Source organism: Hippopotamus amphibius, chromosome 10 (genome assembly GCF_030028045.1).
Source record: "Hippopotamus amphibius kiboko isolate mHipAmp2 chromosome 10, mHipAmp2.hap2, whole genome shotgun sequence".
Classification (NCBI taxonomy): domain Eukaryota; kingdom Metazoa; phylum Chordata; class Mammalia; order Artiodactyla; family Hippopotamidae; genus Hippopotamus; species Hippopotamus amphibius.
In genome coordinates, this window is record NC_080195.1 from 91,536,652 (window position 1) to 91,558,782 (window position 22,131).

Genomic DNA, 22,131 nt, shown 5'->3' on the forward strand with positions numbered 1-22,131 from the left:
TAACATATTGCAATTTTTTCCATGTTATTTAATATCCTTTTGTGATGTTATTTGTTTGTTTGTTTGTTTTTGACTGTGCCTCACAGCTTGTGGGAACTTAGTTCCCCGATCAGAAAGCACAAAGTCCTAACCACTGGACCGCCAGGGAATTCCCTGTGATGTTTTTTTAACGGCTGAAGAAGATCATATCATGTAGCTGTACTGTTTAACCAACTCCTAATTTTAGACATTTTAAATTATTTCTTGCGTTTTACTATTATTAACTCCAAGTAAATTTCTAGAAGTAGAATTTTCGTGTAAAAGTATCTATACATGTTCAGGTTCATGATACCTACTACAAATTGCACACAGCCACCACACCCCTACCTTACACCCCATGTTTACATGAAAGTTCCTTTATACCCTTATCAGAAATGCATTCGAAAGCCTGTTCCCAGCACTTTCCATCATGGGGTGTTATATGTTTTTCAGTATTGTCAATTTCTTTAGTTACTAAAGAGAATTCTTTTTTTTTTTAAATACTTAATTGCTTCTTGTGTGTACTTTACCATTTTATCTGAGATATTTGAATTTCTTAATGATTTTTTTTACCCTGAAAAAATAAACATTAAGGTAAGTATCCTTATCATATATTTGCAAACATTTTTCCAGTTTGTCATTTTTGCCTATAATTTTGTTTGACTTTTTTTTTGACATACAGATGTTTTAAATTATTTGTGTTGTCAACCTTATCAATCATTTCCCTTATGTTTTCTTCCTTTGGTTTTATGTAATTACACTGAAGTGTGCACTCCAGCACATTTATGATTTGTGCACTCTTCCATACTTATGTTATATTTCAATAAAATTTACCCAAAATAGTAAAGATCTTTTCTAGCCTCTATATGGATTTGTACACACATACACACACACACACACACGCACACTAATACATATATATGTATATATTCTTCTGGTTATTTTATTCCTTTTTTTTTACTTCTTTAATCCATTTGGGTACATTGTTGTAAAGTGAACTAACTAAATGTATTTTTCCACATTGTCAAATAACTTTAGCAAAATAATTTTTCTTTGAATAGGAATGAATTAATACCTCTTTTCCCCCTGAACCTCAGCACCCATATTTGCAAAATGTGTAAGATGGATTGATCTGCTGGCTTTTCTCTGTGTCTAAAGTTCTCTGATACAGGAACATAGATGTTAGAGAATAATCTATGGTGATTTAAAACCGTAAGTGGAGGAAACACTGAAACTAAACATACGTTAAGTCCAGACAGACTTGAATAACCAACCTAATGGCAATCGTGTTCATGTTGACAAAGGTCCATGATACTAAAGAAAAGATGAAGATGAAGGTAGAAAAACTGTTTCTTTCAGACTAGAACAGAAGTGGTCCAGGGAAGAAATTACCAGAAGAAGCCAATCTGAGCCACAGAGCAGCTGAGCAGTTCTTTATTTAGTGGATGACCTGGCAGCATGACAGCACCTTCTCCTACCTTCAGTAACAGGATTTTCATTTGGTCCTGTGGTTCCTGCACATCCATATATCCCTCCGTCAGCTCCCGACGTTGATTTTGGAAGCACTGCAGATTTTGACCTGATTAGGTATAGACTCTGGAAATTGTATTACCATTACCGTGTTCATAGAAATCAATTATCATTTGCCCTCGAGCTCCTCTAGGAATTGACACATTCATTGAGTACATTCTGGAATCGAAGTGTTAAATCCCAGAAACTGGACCTGATGGGGTTTAGTATAGAAGTAAATAGGTAGTAATTCTACTCATTATCACGGAATCACTGTTTTTTCGAGAGCTTCTCAAGGTCTCCTAGTTGAGCGAGCATACACTGCCGTCCCCCAGCCTAGCTCCTACGATCACTGTCATGACCACCTACTGCTTCCTAGAATAGTAAGGAGGGACCCTACAAATTCACGAAGGCACCTATGCTCCCATATAACTAGAGAATCACCTCCCACCATGGTAACCTGAGGTACTCTTAACTCTTTGGTCCCTAGAACAAGTATACTCGCTCTCTGACCCAATACCCAGGTGCTCCAGGGATTCTAGATACCAATGTTTATTAAAGGCTCACGCAGCCCTTAATATTATTGACAAAACAATCCATATTTATTGCTGGGGTAGGGGTCAGTAATGAATTCCACTTTGCATTTACTATTCCGGACAAACTGCCATTATCAACTAATACTGGTTTTCTGTTAGTTTTTTAATTTCAGGCATCCTTTATACAAACTCTAGCATCCCTGTGTCTGTACCTCTACACATGTCTCATTTTGAGTAAGAGAAGTCAGAAGTGAAAAAATGAAAACTGCCTTCCACATCAACGCTGAACATTCAGACATAATCACACCATTTTGACTGTATTACACTCAAGGAATCTTATAATGAATTGCATTTTCTACCAAATCAAGGCCTGGCAATCTACTCTAGGAGCACAGAAAACTTGTCTGTCCAGCTTCCTAATTTATCCCTAATGTATACAATAGTATCCATCACATATTTACTGAGGGAAAAAAAAAAGGGTATTTGTCTATTTTTTGAATAGGGAATGTATGCACATAGTTCAAAATTCAGGAACTACTATATGATATACAGTGAAAACTTAGTTTTTCTCCCATGGTCGCCCAGCCACCCAACTACCCTCCTCTGAAGTAATAACTATTATCAGTGTTTTTTTATATTTTTCCAGAAATAATAATCATATGCATACACACATATACACTTCACACAAATAGAGGTATATGATAGACAGTTTTGCATCTTGCTTTCTTCAATTAATAAAATATTCTTGATATTTTTTTAAGGTTTTTCTTAAGGTTTTTTGTTTCTTGGGGGATATTTTTGGCTGCATTGGGTCTTTATTGCTGTGAGCGGGCTTTCTCTAGCTGCGGCGAGCAGGGACTACTCTTTGTTGTGGTGTGCGGGCTTCTCATTGTGGTGGCTTCTCTTGTTGCAGAGCACAGGCTCTAGGCACAGCACGCAGGCTTCAATAGCTGTGGCAGGTGGGCTCAGTAGTTGTGGCATATGGGTTCAGTTGCTACGAGGCATGTGGGATCTTCCCGGACCAGGGCTTGAACCTGTGTCTCTGCATTGGCAGGGAGATTTTTTTTTTTAATTTACTTATTTTTTTATTTATTGGCTGTGTTGGGTCTTCGTTGCTGTGCTCAGTCTTCCTGTAGCTGTGGAGAGCAGGGGTTACTCTTCATTGCAGTGCGTGGGCTCTCATTACAGTGGCTTCTCTTGTGGAGCATGGGCTTTAGGCGTGTGGGCTTCAGTAGCTGTGGCACGTGGGCTCAGTGGTTGTGGTGCACAGGGTTTGTTGTCCCACGGCATGTGGGATCTTCCTGGACCAGGGCTCGAACCCGTGTCCCCTGCATTGGCAGGCAAATTCTTAACCGCTGATATTTTCAAACCTGTAAAATCAAGTCTGCATGGGACCTGGGGGACACCCGGTGCTGTGCTCTGAATCCACCACAGGGTGGGTTCCAAGGTCACGCTGCTCACGAGCTGCTCCCAGCCAATGGCCCTGTGTGGTAGGGAAATAAAGGTAGGCTTATTCCTCACCTGGTGACTTTGGCTTGAGGAGTCCCCACTGCTTTGCTAAAACTTTCTGAACTGCGCTGCTGTCCAAGGCTCTTCCTACCCATCCTTCCTTCCCTCTCTCCTTCACGAGCCAGATCCGTGCAGTAGTCTGAGGCCTCTCTCAGCCTCCTCTGTTCCATTTCTCTCTGTTTTCCCTCACAGGCATTTCCCCCCCAAAATTCCATGCACTTCTAACCCTGTCTTGACAGACCTCTGCTTCTCAGAGGATCTGAACTAACACAAGTTATAATCTGTCTTTTTTTTTTTTTTGGCTGTGCCCCTCAACTTATGGGATCTTAGTTCCCCAATCAGAAATTGAACCTGGGCCCTCAGCTGTGAGAGCACAGAGTCCTAACCACTGGACTGCCAGGGAATTCTCCATAATCTGTCTTTTCATTGCTGTTGCACATTTCTCCCTAAATGACTCAGGCCAAACAGAATTATCAGACTTGTTAAACACACATACACCCATATACACACACTCAAAACCAAAGGCCACGTCTCTGGCCATCAGGTCAGCCTTAGAGGCTTGGCGCTGTTACTCAGGGGAAGTCAGGCTGTGATGAAAACAGACTCTCAGGAACCACGAGCATTGGCAGATTATCCAGAAGCTGAATCATGGGCAAGTGTTCCTCCACCTCCTTCTTTTGCCCATAATTTATTTACTTAAATTAGTTAAGAAATAGGAATAGTTGCATTGTACTCCAGCTTACTTTTCTAAAACACCTATATTCCTGGCAGCCCAAAATTGGACCTTCTGGCCCATAAACCAGAGTTCCCATTCCCCAGCACTCATCCCCAGTTACTAAGGCACCACATGGAAACCCTGTAGGTCAAACACGTTGCCACCATTTACTCTCCTTTGTGTCAGCAGATCCTCTTGGAAAACAAAAACACAGAATTCTTATGCCTCCAAGAGTTGTTTTATGATGTCTACACTGACCAGCTTCTATTTAAGAGAAAGTCTCTGTCTCCACAGTGAACCAGACGGCTGCCTGTCTAGCCCCTCAAGGTGTATCTGAACTCAGGAACTGCATGCTACATCCCCACCAATGGGTGACCAGGCATTCCTTAAGACATAACCCAGTGACAAGCGATATCCAGTGACCCCTGGTCCACCACAATGAAAGGAAGTATGCACATCACAACATGTCAGGTCTATGCCATGCCCGAAATCTCACCAGTAAACCCGAAAGCCTCCTTGTTAACCTGGGAGGCAGGGAGGCTATATTTAGTGATGGTTTTGTGATGTTGCCTTTGTTCCAAAGTCATGATGACCTCATGGCAACAGTGGATACTGTTTCAATAATGTTTCATCTCCTAGGAACTGGGAATCTCCCTTCCATGGCCCTCAAAACTACTAACACTACCATGCTTAGTTACTGTTTCCAGAGAAATTAGAGATGACTGGCAGTCAGGGCATAAGTCATGATTTTTATTGTTATATCCTCTTATAGTTACTGAAGTTGGAGCTATATAATTGCATTATCCACTGTAAAATAAAATAGGTTATTGTGCTTTTCCTATAGGAATTTTAGATGGTCTTACTAAAATCAAACCAAGACTTACAACTCATCCACTGGGGAAGATATTTGTCTTAGTATATTTGGTCTGCACCCACAGACTGAGTGGCTTAAACAACAAATATTTATATGTCACAATTCTGGAGACTGGGAAGTCCAAGATCAAGGCACCAGCAAATTCGGTGCTTGGAAAGGACCCATTTCCTAGTTGAATGATGACCTTCTTCTCACTGCGTCCTCACACAGTGGAAGGGGTGAAGTAGATCTGTGTCGTCTCTTTTATGAGGGCACTAATTCCATTCATGAGGGCTTAACCCTCATGACCTAATCATCTCCCAAAGGCCCCACCTTCAAATACCATCACATTAGGGGTTGGGGTTTCCACAAATGACTTTGAGGGACTTCCCTGGTGGTCCAGTGGTTAAGACTCGACACTTCCACTGCAAGGGGCACGGGTTCGATCCCTGGTTGGGGAACTAAGATCCTACATGCCGGGCAGCACAGCCAAAGTAAAAAGAAAACCAATGACTTTGGAGGCAACACAAACATTCAGTCCACAGCAATACTACTCTTCAGTCACTAGGTTTCTCTCTGGCACAACACATATCTTAGTTATGCCTCCTGCTACAAGAACACCTGGCTCTCACCACTTCACATCTCTGAATCCCTCTAATAATGCCTCCATTCCTCCATCTAGAACATGGTGTTTCAATAAAACTGTGGAGTCTATTATTCAGATCTCACAATGCTTTCTCCCACAAGGCTTTCCAAGATAGATAATTCCCTAGCTGGTCCCAGCCGCTCTGTATTCATCTTTCGGCAAGCTGAGACAAGGTAAAAATTTTCTATAGATCAGCACAGATCCCCAAAGACTGACATTCTTTGGCACTTCAAGTGGAACATTACAATCCCAATAAATTTTTTTAAGCTCTTTATTGGAATATAATTGCTTCACACTCTTGTACCAGCTTCTGAGGTACACCAAAGTGAATCAGCTGTATTTACACACATATCCCCTCCCTTCCGTGACTCCCTTCCACCCTCCCTCTCCTGGCCCTCTAAGGCATCACCCATCATCAAGTTGATCTCCCTTTGTTATACAGCAACTTCCCACTAGCTATCTATTTTACAGTTGGTAGTGTATATATGTCTATGCTACTCTCTCACTTTGTCCCAGCTTCCCCTTCGCCCCCCACTCCCCCAACCTACAGGTAATGAGGTGGATAGACCTAGAGTCTGTAACACAGAGTGAATAAGCCAGAAAGAGAAAAACAAATACTGTATGCTAACTTATATATACAGAATCTAAAAAAAAAAAAAAAATGGTACTGATGAACCCAGTGACAGGGCAAGAATAAGGATGCAGATGCAGAGAATGGACCAATAGATTTTTTAAATTAATTAATTAATTAATTAATTTATTGGCTGTGTTGGGTCTTCATTGCTGCACATGGGCTTTCTCTAGTTGTGGTGAGCGGGGGCTGCTCTTCATTGTGGTGTGCAGGCTCCTCATTGCGCGGGCTTCTCTTGTTGCAGAGCATGGGCTCTAGGTGCAAGGGCTTCAGGAGTTGTGGCACACAGGCTCAACAGTTGTGGCTCATAGGCTCTAGAGCACAGTCTCAGCAGTTGTGGCGCACGGGCTTAGTTGCTCCACAGCATGTGGGATCTTCCTGGAGCAGCGATCAAACCCATGTCCCCTGCATTGGCAGGTGGATTCTTAACCACTGCACCACCTAGGAAGTCCATAATCCCAGTAAATTGGATTCAAAATCATGTATATATATGCACTTTTTTTTTCTAGTGAAAGGATATATGACTTTTAATCAAATTCTCCAAGTGATTGATAACTGCCAAAAACCCTTCAGAGCCATGTAACAGATGTTGTAGGTGCCTGGCCTATATCCATCCTACATTTACTGTTCCCATATTTCCTATGGGTAAGAACCAATGACTGACTGACTGCCTAAGGGCTTCTCCAGGTGTGGAGTGTGCTGGGCCTTGAAAGGACAGATGAGAAATGCTGGGGAGTTAACGTCTCCAGGAACAGCCTTGAGCCATTGGCGGGTGAGAGCTGGTAAATAAACACCCCAGCTCCTCACCCATTACGTGGGACAACTCCAAGAGAGACCTACTCTGCATAATTTCCCAGGATCTCCCATTGGGATTAACCCATTATTCACAGAGCTAATCTGCTCATCAACATACCTTCTATTGGCTTTCTTCCATGGTTGTCTCACTTCCCCATTTCCCTACTTCTGTATCCTGGGATCACCTTCTAAATAAAAACCTGTACTCAAATCTGTACTTCAGGGTCATCCCAAGTCAAACCACTACCCTTTTGGTGCCCATACAGATAATCCATTCTGGCTCTCATTTGGGTCATCTATACTCCAACCAATAGTAAAATCAGAATTCCTGTTAATAGGCCTAGTTCTATATCCATCTTTGGAAATCTACCTGTATTTTGCTAATCCTTCCCGTAGTGGGTACATTAGACCCTACTTCATATTCAACCTCACCACACTCTGTACCACACAAGGTAACTTACGGGAAAACTTTCTTCCTAAAATTTTAGGCTTCTATGCCTTGCACCACTACTTAAAAACTCCCAGCAGCCCTTTCAGGCCCTAAGGGAAAAAAATAAAAGGAATGAAAAGGGAGCTGACCTAGGATATCAGTAGGCTAAGTGTTTATTTTCTCATTCTGTTGAAGATTACAACCTACTTTGGTTTATTTGTTTTTTTAATTGAATTGAGACTCTTCCTTCTTGTTGCCATTACTTGGCTCTCATGCTTCTTAAGAAATTAACTGGAATCTTAGTAGTATTCTAAGAAGTCAGCCCCTGGAATCTGCAGACATGTCTTTTGGCAGATGGTTTTCTGAAGTTCTGCAGGCCAAACCTAATTATCTACTTTGAATTATCATCTGAGTTTCTATCTGAGTTGCCAGTGTTTGTCCATTTGATTCTTATCCTGTCCATTAAGCAATTTTAGTGCATGAAAGAGCATCTGCAGAAAAAGAATGTCAGGAAACCAACAGCCATTTGTTGAGAGCCATATGGGATATGCCGGGACTTCCACCAGAAGTCCATTTATTTTCTTAATCAAGAAAGTAGGAAAAATATAATAATGGAGGAAAGAACTCAGAAAAGATATGACCTAGCACACCTACAGGACAGTTTAGAATATTCCTCTCTTGTTAACCGAGTCCCATAGGCACTGAATACATTTCTACTTGGTCAAGCAGAGTGTACTTAATCTCTATCAAAATAGCACAGAAACTAAAATGCTATAAATTGGAGCTACCTAAATACTTTAAAATAAGTACATATTAAATATGTTTAAATGTCCTTTCTTTAGTTTTGCTAAGTTTCTACAAAGGGTCAACTACCACCTCCATCCCTACTCAGCAACTCCTGCCAAATCGGAAGTTTGTCTGACTCACTGACACCACAAAAATTAATCTTCTTTCACTGATTCTCCCTATAAATGTCTTCCTTGTTCAGCAACAGCAGCACCAAGGAAATAGAAAACAAACAAACAAAAACCTAAAATCAGCCAGTTTATTTTTATATTCAATAAGGTTTACATAAAAGTGAAATCACAATGCTCAGCGATGATCAGAATGCTTTTTTTCATGATAAGAGGGACTCCTTAAATCTTTCAAATGATTTTGAATCAAGGATGCTTAACTTCCTTTTAAACCTATAAAAGTAGGGACAGTTGAGATCACCTTGACAGCATGCCCATTATCACAATAGTAAAGTTCCTCCCAGGACAAGTTTCTAGTCCTTTAGAGCTTGCATTGTAAATCGGGATAATTTGTTCTCACTACTGCAATCTGAAATTAGAAATATCCAATATACCTATGAATGGCTGTCCCAGCCAGGGAGTCACCCGGTTGTCCAAAGAACAGTCTTTCCCTGCCCATTTCTCACTGCCCCTGGGCCCCCTCCACATCACCTTACTTCTCTTCTTCACTATTGATTAGCAGAATCTGTGCCTCATAAAGGTTCTTTTCCCCAACTCCAATGTGTGTGTATGCTACCAAGCAATTCTCTGATACCATTCGGGTGTCCTACAATTCAACTCAGTTCTGACACTGTCTACCTGGATAGTGCATCAGATTCCGCAGGTTTAGAGCTCTGACCTTCAAGAACTGCCCTCACCCACCAATACACTGACACACACCTTCAGAGGCCAGTTGCAAGCTCTTAATATCACCTGTGCTTCTGACCGACTGGCTATAGATTGGAGGTTCCAACCACACCCACCATGGATTCAATTAATTTGCTAGAGCAGACTTCAGATGCCAGCCATAAATCCAGGTTGTTACCTGTACTTCTGACCAACTGACTATAAAGCAGAGGCTCCCCATAACTCCCTCCTTAGGTTTGATTGATTTGCTAGAGTGGCTCATAGAACTCAGGAAACCCACTAGAATATCAGTTTACTACAAAGGATATTAAAGGACATGAATCAAAGCCAGATGAAGGGATATGTAGCGAGAAGTCCTAAAGAAAAGAAGCTTCCGTCCTAGTAGAGTTTGGGGCCTGGCGCAGTGGCACATGAAAGAGTTCTGTTTCACTAACCAGGAAGCTCTTCAAAGCCCCTCCCTTTGGATTTTTATGGAGGCTTTATCACATAGGCAATGATTACATCATTGGCCGTTGCTGATTCAACTTCCAGCCCATCTCCCCTCCCCAGAAATCAGAGGATGGGACTGAAAGTTCCAACCCTTTACTCACGGTTAGTTCCCCTGGCAACCAGCCCCCGTCTTTAGGGGATTTCCATAAGTCACCTCATTAACATAAACCCAGTGGTGATAGAAAGGAGCTTGTTATAAAAATCAAGACACCCATTTCACATTTATGCCTCTAAAACATTTTCAGAAACTGAGAACAAAAGACCAAATATTGTAACAAAAGATGCCCCCATTGCTTTTATTGCTTAGGAAAATTCCAAGAGTTTTGGGAGCTGTGAGCCAGGTATTGTGGACAAAGACCAAATCTATATGAGAAACATATTTTGGTCAAATATATATCACAATATCGCAGCTGTTATCTTCCCAAACTCATCGACAAGGTCTCCAAAGTTGCCTGGGATTGTGGTCCCAGGCTTTCTAGTCTTGCTGATTCACCACTCCTGCTATTCCCTCAACTTTGCCCAGGGTCCTTCACTCCAACTTTCCACAGCATCTCCACCAGCATCTCTCCATGCTAGGTCACTTAATCCTACCTGAATGATCTGCCAATTGTCCCTCTCACTTCTTTAAAAGCAAATATAGTCCCTTTTTCCTAAAACTACAAACAATGCTAGTTCCACACCATAATATATGTGACTTGCCCTTGAACATTTTATGCTTCTGTGTTCCTGGAGAAGAGAATAAGGTTTGGCAAAGAAGCCTCCCTCCCAATTCTACGTCTGAGTGAGAGAAGTTGCTTTACTGGGGTCCTCGGTTGGCCTTATAAATGCAAGTCCCCATAGAAACATTCTTATGAGTGACATTTCATCTGCACTCTCAGGAACAGAATAGTCTGCATAGGTGTTTTGTGGGCTTTCCTGGGAAACTAGCATGGCTGCAATGAGTTTTATAACCACTGTAAAAAACAAACTAATTCCTCAAAGGACTGTAATCTGGTTCCAAAATCTGGATTGCCAGCCAGGTCATCTCTCTTTCTGGCACCTCCACTTGGATGTCCCCCAGGCGCCAAAAACCTAGCATTTACACTCCACTGAACCTGCCTGTCCTCTATTCCCTGCTTAGTTAATAGCACCTTATCCACTGATTGCCCAAACCTAGAAACCTGAGATGGTTGTGCTTGTTTCCTGTTCCTCACAGGCTCATATCCTGCTAGTCCTTTCTCTGAAATGTCTCCCAAACCTCACTCACCACCACGATTTGAGTTCAGACCCTGCCAGCTTTTACTGTGATTATGACAATAATTTCAATGATCTCCTACCTTTGTTTCTTCCTACTCTCTTCAGATCCATCCTCGGTACTGCCTCTTCCCAAAACACAGGATTATGACACTCCCTGTTTAAAACAAAAAGCAATAACAACAACAACAACAACAAAAAACCAACAACAACCACACCCACACCCACACACACCTGACTTCAGAAGATTCTTTTTTTTTTCTTTTTTTTTAGGCACATAATTTTTAAAACTAATTTTTTTTAATTGAAGTATAATTGACCTACAACACTATGTTAGTTCCAGGTGCACAGTGCAGTGATTCGCTATTTCCGTACATCACAAAGTGATGACCACGACGAGCGATTATTGCCCACTCTGCGTTACACTCAACTGGTCAGTGCATCTATGGCTTTGGCTGGCAGCCACTGTGCACGTTCAGATGCGAGCCCTTCAATAAGGCCAGGGAACAGACAGCTCAAATGCATCTAGTCTCTCAGTCTTGCTCCACAGTGAGTCCCTCCTGACCGATCAAATGAATGGGAGATGACTGGAGGCCAGAGAGACAAAGGGACATACAGAGAGAAGTCCACTTCTTGGGTTCAAGTAGGGACTTCTGCTATAGAAACAATCTCCTGGCTTTCTTGTCTAATCTCAGATTTCCAAAGACCAGAGGTAAATTTTGTGTTAAGTTGTGGTAGTGCCTCTTAATCACAATTTTTATGTGTTCTACCCCTTTCACCATTTTCCTGATTTATCTCTTGTCCTCTTACTAAGATTTTAATGGTTTTAGTTTGAATTAAGTTGTTAAAACAGTCTATATATTTTCCTATTCAGATATGTTAGAATAATGACTTAGAATGCCAACCATTTTCTTCCTGTTCAAACTCTGAAAGAACACTTTTCCTAAAATCTAAATTAATTCAATCAACAAGTGTGTTTTGAGCCCATATTTAGCACCAAGCATTAACTCTGATGCTGGGACTACAATAGTGAGGAAAACCAGGCACGTCCCCTGCCTTCCCGGAGCCTACAGAAGGGAGAGTGGCATAGGCACTAACCAAACAATCATATAACACACTCAAGTAAAAAACTGCAGGTGCTCTGAGGGGTAGGTGCCTGGTACTTTGAGAAACTATAAAGCTGAAATTTGATTTAATCCAGAGGTCTCCTAGGGAAGGACACTTGATCTAACACAGGAAGGATGACTAGGAGAGATCCACTTGAGAAGGTCAAGTATTCCAGGTAGAGAGAACAGCTTCTGCAAAGTGACTTGTAGCCACAGGGGGACAGGGAGTATGAGATGAGCTTAGAAAGGTAGGTAAGAGCTAATCCCATTTACAATGAAGATGTGTCATCTTTGTCATAAACACAGTGGAAGCCCTTGAAGACCTAGCTTTATTAGGAGGGAATGTGTGCTACTACATGTGGTTATGGTCTAATCAAAGAGAGGGGAACTTATTCTGAATTCCATCTCTGGCTCCTGGAATGCTTTGTTAACACTTTAATGCCTCCATGACTCAAGTTTCTTTACCTATAATCAGTTTACTTCAATGTGTGTTGTCTTAAGTGTTGTAGGGATGTTTTAAGGAACAATGAGTCACAACTGCTCAGTTCTTTGAACTCCTTGGATGAAAGATGTTATACAGCCTATTAATGTAAAGCGTTGTTGTTACCTATCAGACAGAAAGCTGTCTCCAGCCAAAAGGAAACCAGCAAAATATAAAGTATATGAGGCTCCATCCACTTCTGTAATACTTAAATTTATAATCTAGGTATAAGTTAAATGGGCTTAATGCTGGGTATCTCAGCATCTTTGATCTAAACATGCCTAGGGCACTCTGCAAACATGAAGTCATCTATTCCCAGAACACCAGCCACTGTAATTCTTTCTTCCTGAGAATTATCACGCAAAGTTCACATTTCTTTCTAAAGGTCACCACCGAAGTTAGGGTAAAATCTTCTAAAGAGGATATAAGCTCCTGGTTTATTCTGCCAGTCCTGTTGATTGTTTGTTTGTTTTTCACTCAAACAAGCAAACAAAAACAACTCAAAGCCAAAATATAAACTATAGAACATGGAGATGAAGGAAGAGCTAAAAAAAAAAAAAAAATAGACTTTTTCCCCTAGGTAAATATCTTATCTCCTTCTTATCTTTAGAATAGGGCAGTTTAATACTTTATGTATTGTTCTGACCTAAGAGGAAAAGTAGAGAAAAGGAACTGCAGACAAAGAAACCATAATCCTAGGGACTTTTGGCAAAAGAAGTGAAATAGAGACAGAGATGAGAAGGAAGTTTGCAAGTTGACTCCTTTTCTTTCCTTTCAAAAAAAATCTTTAATATTATTGGTATCTTTAGAAAAACTTTTATTAGGGGTGGAGAGAGGGAGGGAGAGAGAAACAATGCCCAGTGCCAACTTACCAAGGGCCTTTAAAAATGTTTTTCGTTCTTTTAAATCAGAAGAAATAATGATATGATCTAGCCTGGATTAAATTTGTCTTTATATCAACACAGCCATGAGGCCATTTTAAATATTTTTTTTAATTGGTGGCAGGGGTTCACAAAGGGTTCACAAAGGTGAAAGTTGGACTGTGTCCTTAGAAATGCCCTAACTTAGATATTTTGAAGAAACGTTGCTGAGGAAATCCTTGACAAGGATTTATTTATTCTATCCAGAAACTACAGCATCTCACAAAAGCAACTAAATATAATGTTGTTCAAGTGATTCAACAACCTGAATGGAACAAGCTAAGTGAAAAAATCTGGAGGGCGATCAACAAAGGAAGATGTGGTTTGATTTCTCTCTACAGCTAATCTACAGAGCATGGGATTGTTATTTTATCTAAAAGGGCTATTGAAGTGATGAGAGTGGTGAGCATCATTGAGAATTTATAACCACAAGCCCTTCCTCATGCTGGTTTCTGACCCAAATCTACATTACCTGTGTTATCTGATAAACTTAATGCCCCAAATTATTTTTTAAGTTTTCCTGGTTTGGTCGTGACTCTAAGATCCTGGAAGAAGCTAATACAAACCCTCTCTCAAGGAAAGCACTTAAATCCCTCAAATGATTCACACAGATAAAGTTCCACACATAACAAGCTTATGATGAAAAAAAAATCATAAAACATGAAAAAAGAAGCCTAACACATGCAAGAATCTGCATAAACAACAAAGAAATAAAATGAGGCACACAGGGACTTCCCTGGTGGCACAGTGGTTAAAAATCCACCTGCCAATGCAGGGGAGACGGGTTTGATCCCTGGTCCGGGAAGACCCCATATGCCGTGGAGCAATTAATCCTGTGTGCCACAGCTACTGAGCCTGCACTCTAGAGCCCATGTGCCACAACTACGGAAGCCCCGGAGCCTAGAGCCTGTGCTCCACAAGAGAGGTCACCGCAATGAGAAGCCCGTGCACCGCAAGGAAGAGTAGCCCCTGCTCACCGCAACTAGAGAAAGCCCGAGCACAGCTACAAAGACCCAGTGCAGCCAATAAATAAATAAATAAATTTACTTTTAAAAAATGAGGCACACAGATTTCAAATAATGTAATTACTGTACACCTAATCTACATTAAATGTGTTTAATATGCTTAGAGAAATATAAGAATGAAAAGGTGTAACATATATGTAATTAATATCAGAGAATGAGAAAAGAATGTGGGAAAAGCAATATTCAACAAGATTTTGAATACTGAGATTTTTTTCTCAAAGTGAGGGTTGACTAATTCTCTCAGGTTCAGGAAATCATTGGCTGGATAAATAAATAGAAACTCCAAACTAGACACATTGTAATGAAATTGAACAACAAATCAAAGAGAAGATTTTAAAAACAGCCAGATTAACTACAAGGATCATTAGACTGACTTTATTAGAGCAGCAAAGGAAGACAGAATACAGTGGAATAGTATCTCGAAAGCATTGACAGAACAGACCAATAAGCCCCAAATTCTATATCAAGGAATCTACCTTTTAAGAATGAAGGCAAAATAAAAACAGATATTTTTAGACACACAGAAACAAAGTTTACCTTAAAGAGCTCTTCAGTAAAGGAATTTGTAAAGGACATACTTCTGGAAGAAAGAAAAGAAGTGTTTTGAGATACAAAAAGAAATGGTGAAGAATGTGTAGACTGTTAATGAAAGAAAAACGCACAACCTAAAAGTTGTGAGTTAAGTTTTATTTGGGGACCTTACTGAGGATATAGCCTCGGGAGCAGTCTCTCAGATAGTTACAGGGAGCTGCTTTGAAGAGCTAAGGGAGGAGCTAGGATATACACAGGAGTATTTTGCTGAGAAAAACAAAAAAAACAACAAAAAAACCCACGTGTAGTTGAACATCAAAGTATTACTGCTAATCACAAAAAAACCAGACATCCCAAGTTAGCGATTTTAGTGCTTTTCTATATGTGGGAAGATGCAAGAGTCTGGGCTGACTGAAATTATTCCTCAGATGTGCATCTTAACTATCTAGGACTGGTATCCAAAGCACAGGATGCTTACTGGTTTTCTCCATCCTGAATTCTCCTCAGGGTGCCCTGTTGGCGGGGTGAGGGGCAGTTGCAGTGCTTGATAGCTTGATCCTTGTAGAACTGGGATGGCAGGCAACATTCTTTGTTTACTGAAATGGTGGGCAACGTTCCCTTTCCGCAAGACAAATCTAATTAAACACTCTCTCTCTCTATATATATATATAAAAGTCTATGTATAATTATAAGGTGGACAGGACAAAAACAATGGATTACAATAAATTAGGAGAGGGATTTGGTAGGAGTTAAACCAGTCTAAGATCTTTGTATTATTCAGGGGAAGAGTAAAGATGTCAATTCTCTTCAGACTTTAAAAATTTCAGTATTCATGGGAACATTTCACCCCAATTGAGGGCAGATTTTTGAATAAAGATGGAGAATTAAACACATGCATCTGCCTCTACTCCTCCCAAAGAAAGCTTCACTAAAATTACAGTAAATGGACTTTTTAAAAAGGCCTCCAGGTATAAGGACAAAGATAAGAGCACAGAAGATAAAAGTACCCAATTTTTGAAACTGAAAAGCAGATGGGGGCTTCCCTGGTGGCGCAGTGGTTAAGAATCTGCCTGCCAATGCAGGGGACACAGGTTCGAGCCCTGGTCCAGGAAGATCCCACATGCTGCAGAGCAACTAAGCCCGTGAGCTACAATTACTGAGCCTGCAATCTAGAGCGCACGAGCCACAACTATTGAGCCCACTGCCACAACTATTGAAGCCCGCATACCTAGAAGCCCGTGCTCCGCAAGAAGAGAAGCCACAGCAATGAGAAGCCCACGCACAGCGATGAAGAGTAGCCTCCACTCTCTACAACTAGGGAAAGCCTGTGCACAGCAATGAAGACCCAACACCATCAATAAAAAAATATTAAAAAAAAAAAAAGAAAGAAAAGCAGATGGATGAAAGTTTACTGACTGAATGCACTCAAGAAAGTTGAATTCTAAGCCAGCAATGGTCCAAGTGAAGCTTCCAACAGTTTTGAAACCGAGCAGGACCCCATGGGGCCCTCCCGGGGTACAAATCCTTTCTTTGTCCCCATTTCTTGTTTGTAAGAAATAGGCTTCATTCAGCCTCTTTGACCTTCCCTGAAGTCAAAAGGGCAGATTCATACGGTTGCTAATCAGAAAAGTGAGGGAATGCAGAAACAAAGGAGGAGCATCAAGAAACAATAGCACAGCAGTCAAGCAGGGTCCTGATTCCTCCTCAAGGGACATACATAACAATATCCTTGAGTTCTTCTGCTGGAACTCAGGCCCCCATCCATGTGGAGGAAGGTAACTTTAGGCTGAGCACAACAGTCTTGGGACACCAACCTGTCACTTCACCACTAACCAATCAGAAGAAAGTCTGCACAAAGTGGCAGATAACAAAGACTGCGTAATCCTCCCCCAAGTGATTAACTGCAGTTAACTTCCCCTTCTTCCCTTTAAAAAGTTTCAATGTTGAGCAGAATCTTTGGAGTCGGTTCTTTTTTTTTTTAATTTATTTTTGGCTGCATTGGGTCTCTGTTGCTGTACGTGGGCTTTCTCTAGTTGCAGAGAGTGGGGGCTACTCTTTGTTGCAGTGCGCAGGCTTCTTATCGTGATGGCTTCTCTTGTTGCAGAGCATGGGCTCCAGGCACTCAGGCTTCATAATTGTGGCGCAAGGGCTTAGTTGCTCCGCAGCATGTGGGATCTTTCCAGACCAGGGATCAAACCCGTGTCCCCTGCATTGGCAGGCAGATTCTTAATCACTGTGCCACCAGGGAAGTCCCTAGAGTTGGTTCTTGAATACAAGTCTATCTTCTCCCCAGGTTGCTAGCCTCCTGAGTAAAGCAACCTTTCCTTTCCAACTAACACTTGTCTTGGAGTGCTTGGTCCCTTACTAAGAAAGGGCAATTTATTTAATGGTTGCATACTATTTGTTAGCTTGTTTGAGGATACCAAACAATCCATAATTTGAATGTTCCAGAATTAATGAGATTATCTCATTACAGGTTCCAGGAGACATAATTTCCAAGCTGTCCATAACAACAAAGGCTTTTTAAGGTGTCCTTAAGAAGTTTCAGATTACTGCATAATTTCAGCTACTGTTTATATGAAATAATGTATTCATAAACCAAAGTCTAAAGATGACTTCAAATCACTTTTTTCCCCAGCTTTAATGTAATTTCTAAAAGAAAAATAGTTCACTAAACAAGATAAACTGTTCCTTTCAAAGTTACTGAAACCTTAGAGATGATACATTTGAAAAATGTGTTCAGTAATTTAAAGTAGATTAATTTCATGAAATTTACATTTTAGAAGTACATGTTAAAAAGCTATATTCAGATGTAATGATTTGTGAGTTATTGTACAGATATTTACGTATGCTTTATTAATATATCAATATACTAATTAATATATGAATTAAATATATTCAGTTCAACAAATAATAGAGAACCTAGTATGGGCTGTGCTCCTAAGAGTAAAAAAGATGAATAATGTACCTTTTGGCCTTCCAGGAATATTCAGAGTAAGAAGTGACTGATAGATATGAAAATGCCTACCACAGAAGCAGGCAAAAGGTAAGGATTGTAAAACAAAATACCAGAAGGAAAGGGATTAAGATGAAAATCCTTTTGGGTAATTGCTAAAGATCTCCTCTAGATGACCCTGAGGGTGGTTTGATTTCTACTGAAGGAGACACTCAAGGTAGTGTAACAAGGAAGAGCCAAATCTGACTACATGTTGGATGTGTTTCTTTTACTTTAACCTTTGCTTCCCATTGCTTTTGTTCACTAAAAGGATGCTGTGTATACACAATAGCCTGCCTCAGGGAACTCTGCCCCTCTGCCTAATGTTAAACTAAAGTGCCTTTGTTCATGCAAACGTCCAGGCCCTGTTCACCTGTGGATGGCTGCAAGAAAGAAGAAATTAACACATGCCCTCCCCAAGGCTGGCCATTGCAGGGAATTTTTGCAAAACGTATGGCCTTTTTAGGTTATTTCCTCATCTCCTCCCCCTCCCTGTGCTATAAAAGAAACTGGCATCTAAACCCCAATAAGATGCTTTTTTAGAGACACTAGTCTGCCATCTTCTCCATCTGCTGGCTTTCCGAATAAAGTCATATTCCTTGCCTCAAAACCTTGTCTCAGATTTATTGGCCTGTCATGTGATGAGCAGCGTGAGCTTGGACTCAGTAACAGTACCAACTTTATAACAAAACGTGTGCTGCTTAGAAGTGATTAATATTAGAAGAGTCCTCACAAGCAGTCTGAAATAGATATGAACATTAATACATAATATTTTCTAATTTCATAGAATACAATGTGGTGCATACAATTTTATTTTATACCTTCAATTTTATCCAGTAGAATTCCTGTTTCCTCAGCTAATACGAAGTCCCTAGCAGTTACTCTGGACTCTCCTTAAATCAGCCAGGATTCCACTGACGACAAGTTAAGTCAGGATCGCTGAAGCGGGGTTCAGGTATTTGTATTTTACAAAAATTCTCCAGATAATTTTAATGCGCAGCCAGGGTTGCCAAACACCCGCCTAAATTGCAGTTGGCAATTTTGGTCTTCCTGATAACTGGTTTACTTTCTTTGCTGGTTCAATAACCAAGAATTTTCCAATGTTATTTTTTATTAGCTTCCACTTTACTGACCACTTACTATGTGCCAAGCACGGTGCCAAGCATTCTTTTGTGGATTATCTCATTTTCATAGCTATCCCTGAGGTAGGTGCTGTTTCTAAGTTATTTGCCCAGTTACTGCCTCATTTCGGAGCCAAAGAATTTACGCACTGCACTACACTTTCTCTCCTGTAATTCACTCCTGATAAGGAACTGTTGGGAACAACCAAAGTCCCTCAGCAGTTATAAATAAACGTCATCTGGAAAGACCGACCAAGAATAAGCAGCAAAATGACAGAACAAGTATGGAGGGCGCCAGGAGGCAGAAGCGACACTGCAGGGCTGACCGGTAGATTCTGGGAGATTCAAGAGCTCTAATTCTCCGATCCTCGCCCACACCCCAACCCCCCCACCCCCCCTCAACCGTCCCTAGTTAGCCCCACTTTTCAAGCTCACTCGTCCTCGTTGGCCAATTTCAGGGCTGGAATAACCTTCAAATACAAGGGAGGGAACCCAATCCGGGTATTTCCCAAATTAGCTTAGTCATTACAGGAGATGGGGAAAAGCCTCCTCTAGCCGCCTTCTACATCAGCCTAAAGGACTCTACGAGATGAGAGCAGATGCAGGGGGCTGCCCAGTTGGCTTCCACTATCTAGAGCCTTAGGTGGGAGAGCCCGCCCCAGCAGCGCACCTCCAGAGGTAGGAGGCGTGGCTGGAGGCTCCCACCCTGCTACCCCGAGGGGAGGGTGGGGTAAGTGCAGGCGGGGCTGACTGCTTTAGCTGCCCTTCAGGGTCCGCGAGCAGGTGAGCGAGTTTTCTCCCGTGCCTTGTGCCTGTAAACAAGGGTGCGACAGCAGTTCCAGTCGTCTGGGGAGAGGGGCTGGCTCGACCCACGTGCACAAACCCAATTTAAGTGAAGGCATTGAGGCGGGCATCCAGACTTAGGCTTGGGGCGAATGGCTGCCGGCGCACCGGCGGGAGTTCCTTACCCGGGAGGGTACCCAGCGCAGCCCTCCCGGGGCTCCCGGTTGCCATAGCAACCCCACGCGCCCGGCGGGCACGGACGGCGCGCGCCGCGGGGCTTCGCTACTACCGGAAGTGACGTGTTTCACCTGCCGAGCGAGGGCGGGGTGGGAGCGGGCTGCGAGGTGCCGCCGCCGCCGCCAGCCAGTCGGGAGCGCGCGAGGAGCCGGGTGGTCGAGACCCCCGCGTGAGAGCCGCCTACCTGCAGTCGTCGCCCACGGCCGGGCCGCCCCCATGGCGCTTCTGCTGCGCTTCGTGCTCCTGTGTGGAGTCGCGGGTGAGTGGCGGACGGTTCGGTGCCTCGGGTCCACATCGCCTGGCCAGCCCTGGGGCGCTCGCTGCCGGCGGCCACCCGGGAACAATGCAGCGTGGGGGAGGGGGCGGGCGCGACCGGGGGGCTCCGCGGCAGTGGTGGCGGCGCGCGCGGAATCGCGCCGGGGTGATCTTCCAGGACCCGGCGCGCGAGCCGCGAAGGTGGGGCGGCTGGGAGGGGAGCCGTGCGGGGGCGTGGGGGGCCCAGCCCCCGGGGTGAGGGGCGGCGGTGGAGGGGCCGCCCGGGCGCGGCGTGCCGGGCGCGCCTGGCGTCTCTCCCAGACTCTTCTTTGCCGCGGGTGCGGGCTTTGCTTCATCTGCTCTTGCCCTTTCCCTTGTTAGCCGCGGTGTCGTGTGCACCCGCGGTTCCCCGGTTTCAGAAGCCTTGCGCGGCGGGTTTTCAGGTGTCGAACAGTCTCAAGCCGGGAGACTGAATTGCAAACGCCATGATTAAATGGACACTCGGCTTTTGCGCGCCTGCGATCGTCCGGGCTACCTCTAGGAAAGAGGCGCCGAGCGAGCTGTAAGCAGTTCTTGGTCTCACAGAAGAGGCGAGCCCAGACACGAGCTGTTGACTAGACGGCAGCTCGGCGGAGCAGACCGTGGAAAATCAGAAATAGGTTCCTGCAAAAATGTAGTATTGATTCCTGCAGTCGTGGGGCGGAGTGCAGAGGAGAAATTAGTAACCTTGGTTTTGAGTTTATAATGTTTTGATTCATTTTGATGAATCAAAGATAGGATGATTTGTAGAGGGTAATTCCCAAAGGGTTCGCCAGCTAATACATGTTCGACTGCGCCTTTCTCGGGAGGGGGAAAAGGGCGTTTAAAATTGCATGGACATAAGGCATAATCATTTGATATTTTGAAAAAAAACTGATGTTTCCATGCCCGTGCTTTAATCCGCTGATATTGTTTTGTCCAGGTAAGCACTTACTCAGTTTAGAACCGAAAGATTCATTAAACCAACAACAAAAATCCATCGGTGGGACCTTAGGAGGCACTTTGTGTAGCCTACGGAAGGATAATTTTTTTAAGCCCTCTAAAGCGGGATGGAGTGGCCCTTTCGGTTGGGATGGCTCTCTGCTTCCTGTTGAAATGTTAATTCCATTGTTGGATGCCACAGCTGTGAGCATTACTCATGGGATCAACATTCTATTAACAAGTCTAATCTTCGATCTGAGTCTATGGCGTTACCTCCACCTTTTTAATACATATCATTTAGACAATGGCTGAAATTTCCAAAGTAAAGCTTCCGGAAAAGGTGAAGGGTCAGTAACCATTCTACATGATACGTTTCCACCTTGTTTTGATGGACTAAACTGAAGTAGAAGTTGAGAATATTGTGATCTGTGTGGGAAAAAATGTTTTAGGCTTCATCTGAAGCAGAAAAGTGGAAGAACATAGACCATATAGGGATAACACTCCCCCCCCCCGCCCGGATAGCAGGATAATGGTCTGGATTTCATTTTTAATGGATGCCTCACTTTGGTGGGCACAGTCTCATCCTGGGGTGTTTTGATACATATAGAGTCATTCTGCTCATAAACTGTACGCTATGGTACAGTGAACATCTCTTTAAAGGATTGTTGTCTTCGACTAAACTATTTTTACTTCAATTTTCCAACTTGGGAAAC

General features: G+C 42.6%; 2 protein-coding genes across 6 annotated transcripts in view; one reads left to right on the forward strand and one right to left on the reverse strand.

Moving 5' to 3' along the window:
• Positions 1 to 674: 674 nt before the first annotated feature.
• LOC130830497 (proline-rich protein 2-like) lies at positions 675 to 20,983 on the reverse strand. 2 transcript variants are annotated; one of them, XM_057697751.1, is made up of 3 exons: positions 20,388 to 20,983; positions 11,088 to 11,161; positions 675 to 3,546 (listed from the first exon to the last, which is right to left on the reverse strand). In XM_057697751.1, exons 1-2 carry the CDS (start codon positions 20,812 to 20,814, stop codon positions 11,109 to 11,111), a joined length of 480 nt encoding a protein of 159 aa, XP_057553734.1. In that variant the 5' UTR covers positions 20,815 to 20,983; the 3' UTR covers positions 675 to 3,546; positions 11,088 to 11,108. The 2 variants fall into 2 exon arrangements, with proteins under 2 accessions (XP_057553734.1, XP_057553733.1); XM_057697750.1 differs by lacking the exons at positions 675 to 3,546; positions 11,088 to 11,161 and adding exons at positions 14,727 to 15,116; positions 15,546 to 15,634.
• Positions 19,985 to 22,131, forward strand: part of CXADR (CXADR Ig-like cell adhesion molecule) — a 57,170-nt gene continuing 55,023 nt past the window's right edge. For 2 of the 4 annotated variants that reach the window (XM_057697745.1, XM_057697747.1), the window contains exon 1: positions 19,985 to 20,462. In XM_057697745.1, coding sequence (XP_057553728.1) covers positions 20,420 to 20,462 — 43 coding nt within the window. In that variant the 5' untranslated portion in view covers positions 19,985 to 20,419. The remainder of the gene's footprint in view (positions 20,463 to 22,131) is intronic. The other 2 variants (XM_057697746.1, XM_057697744.1) reach the window with 1 other exon arrangement.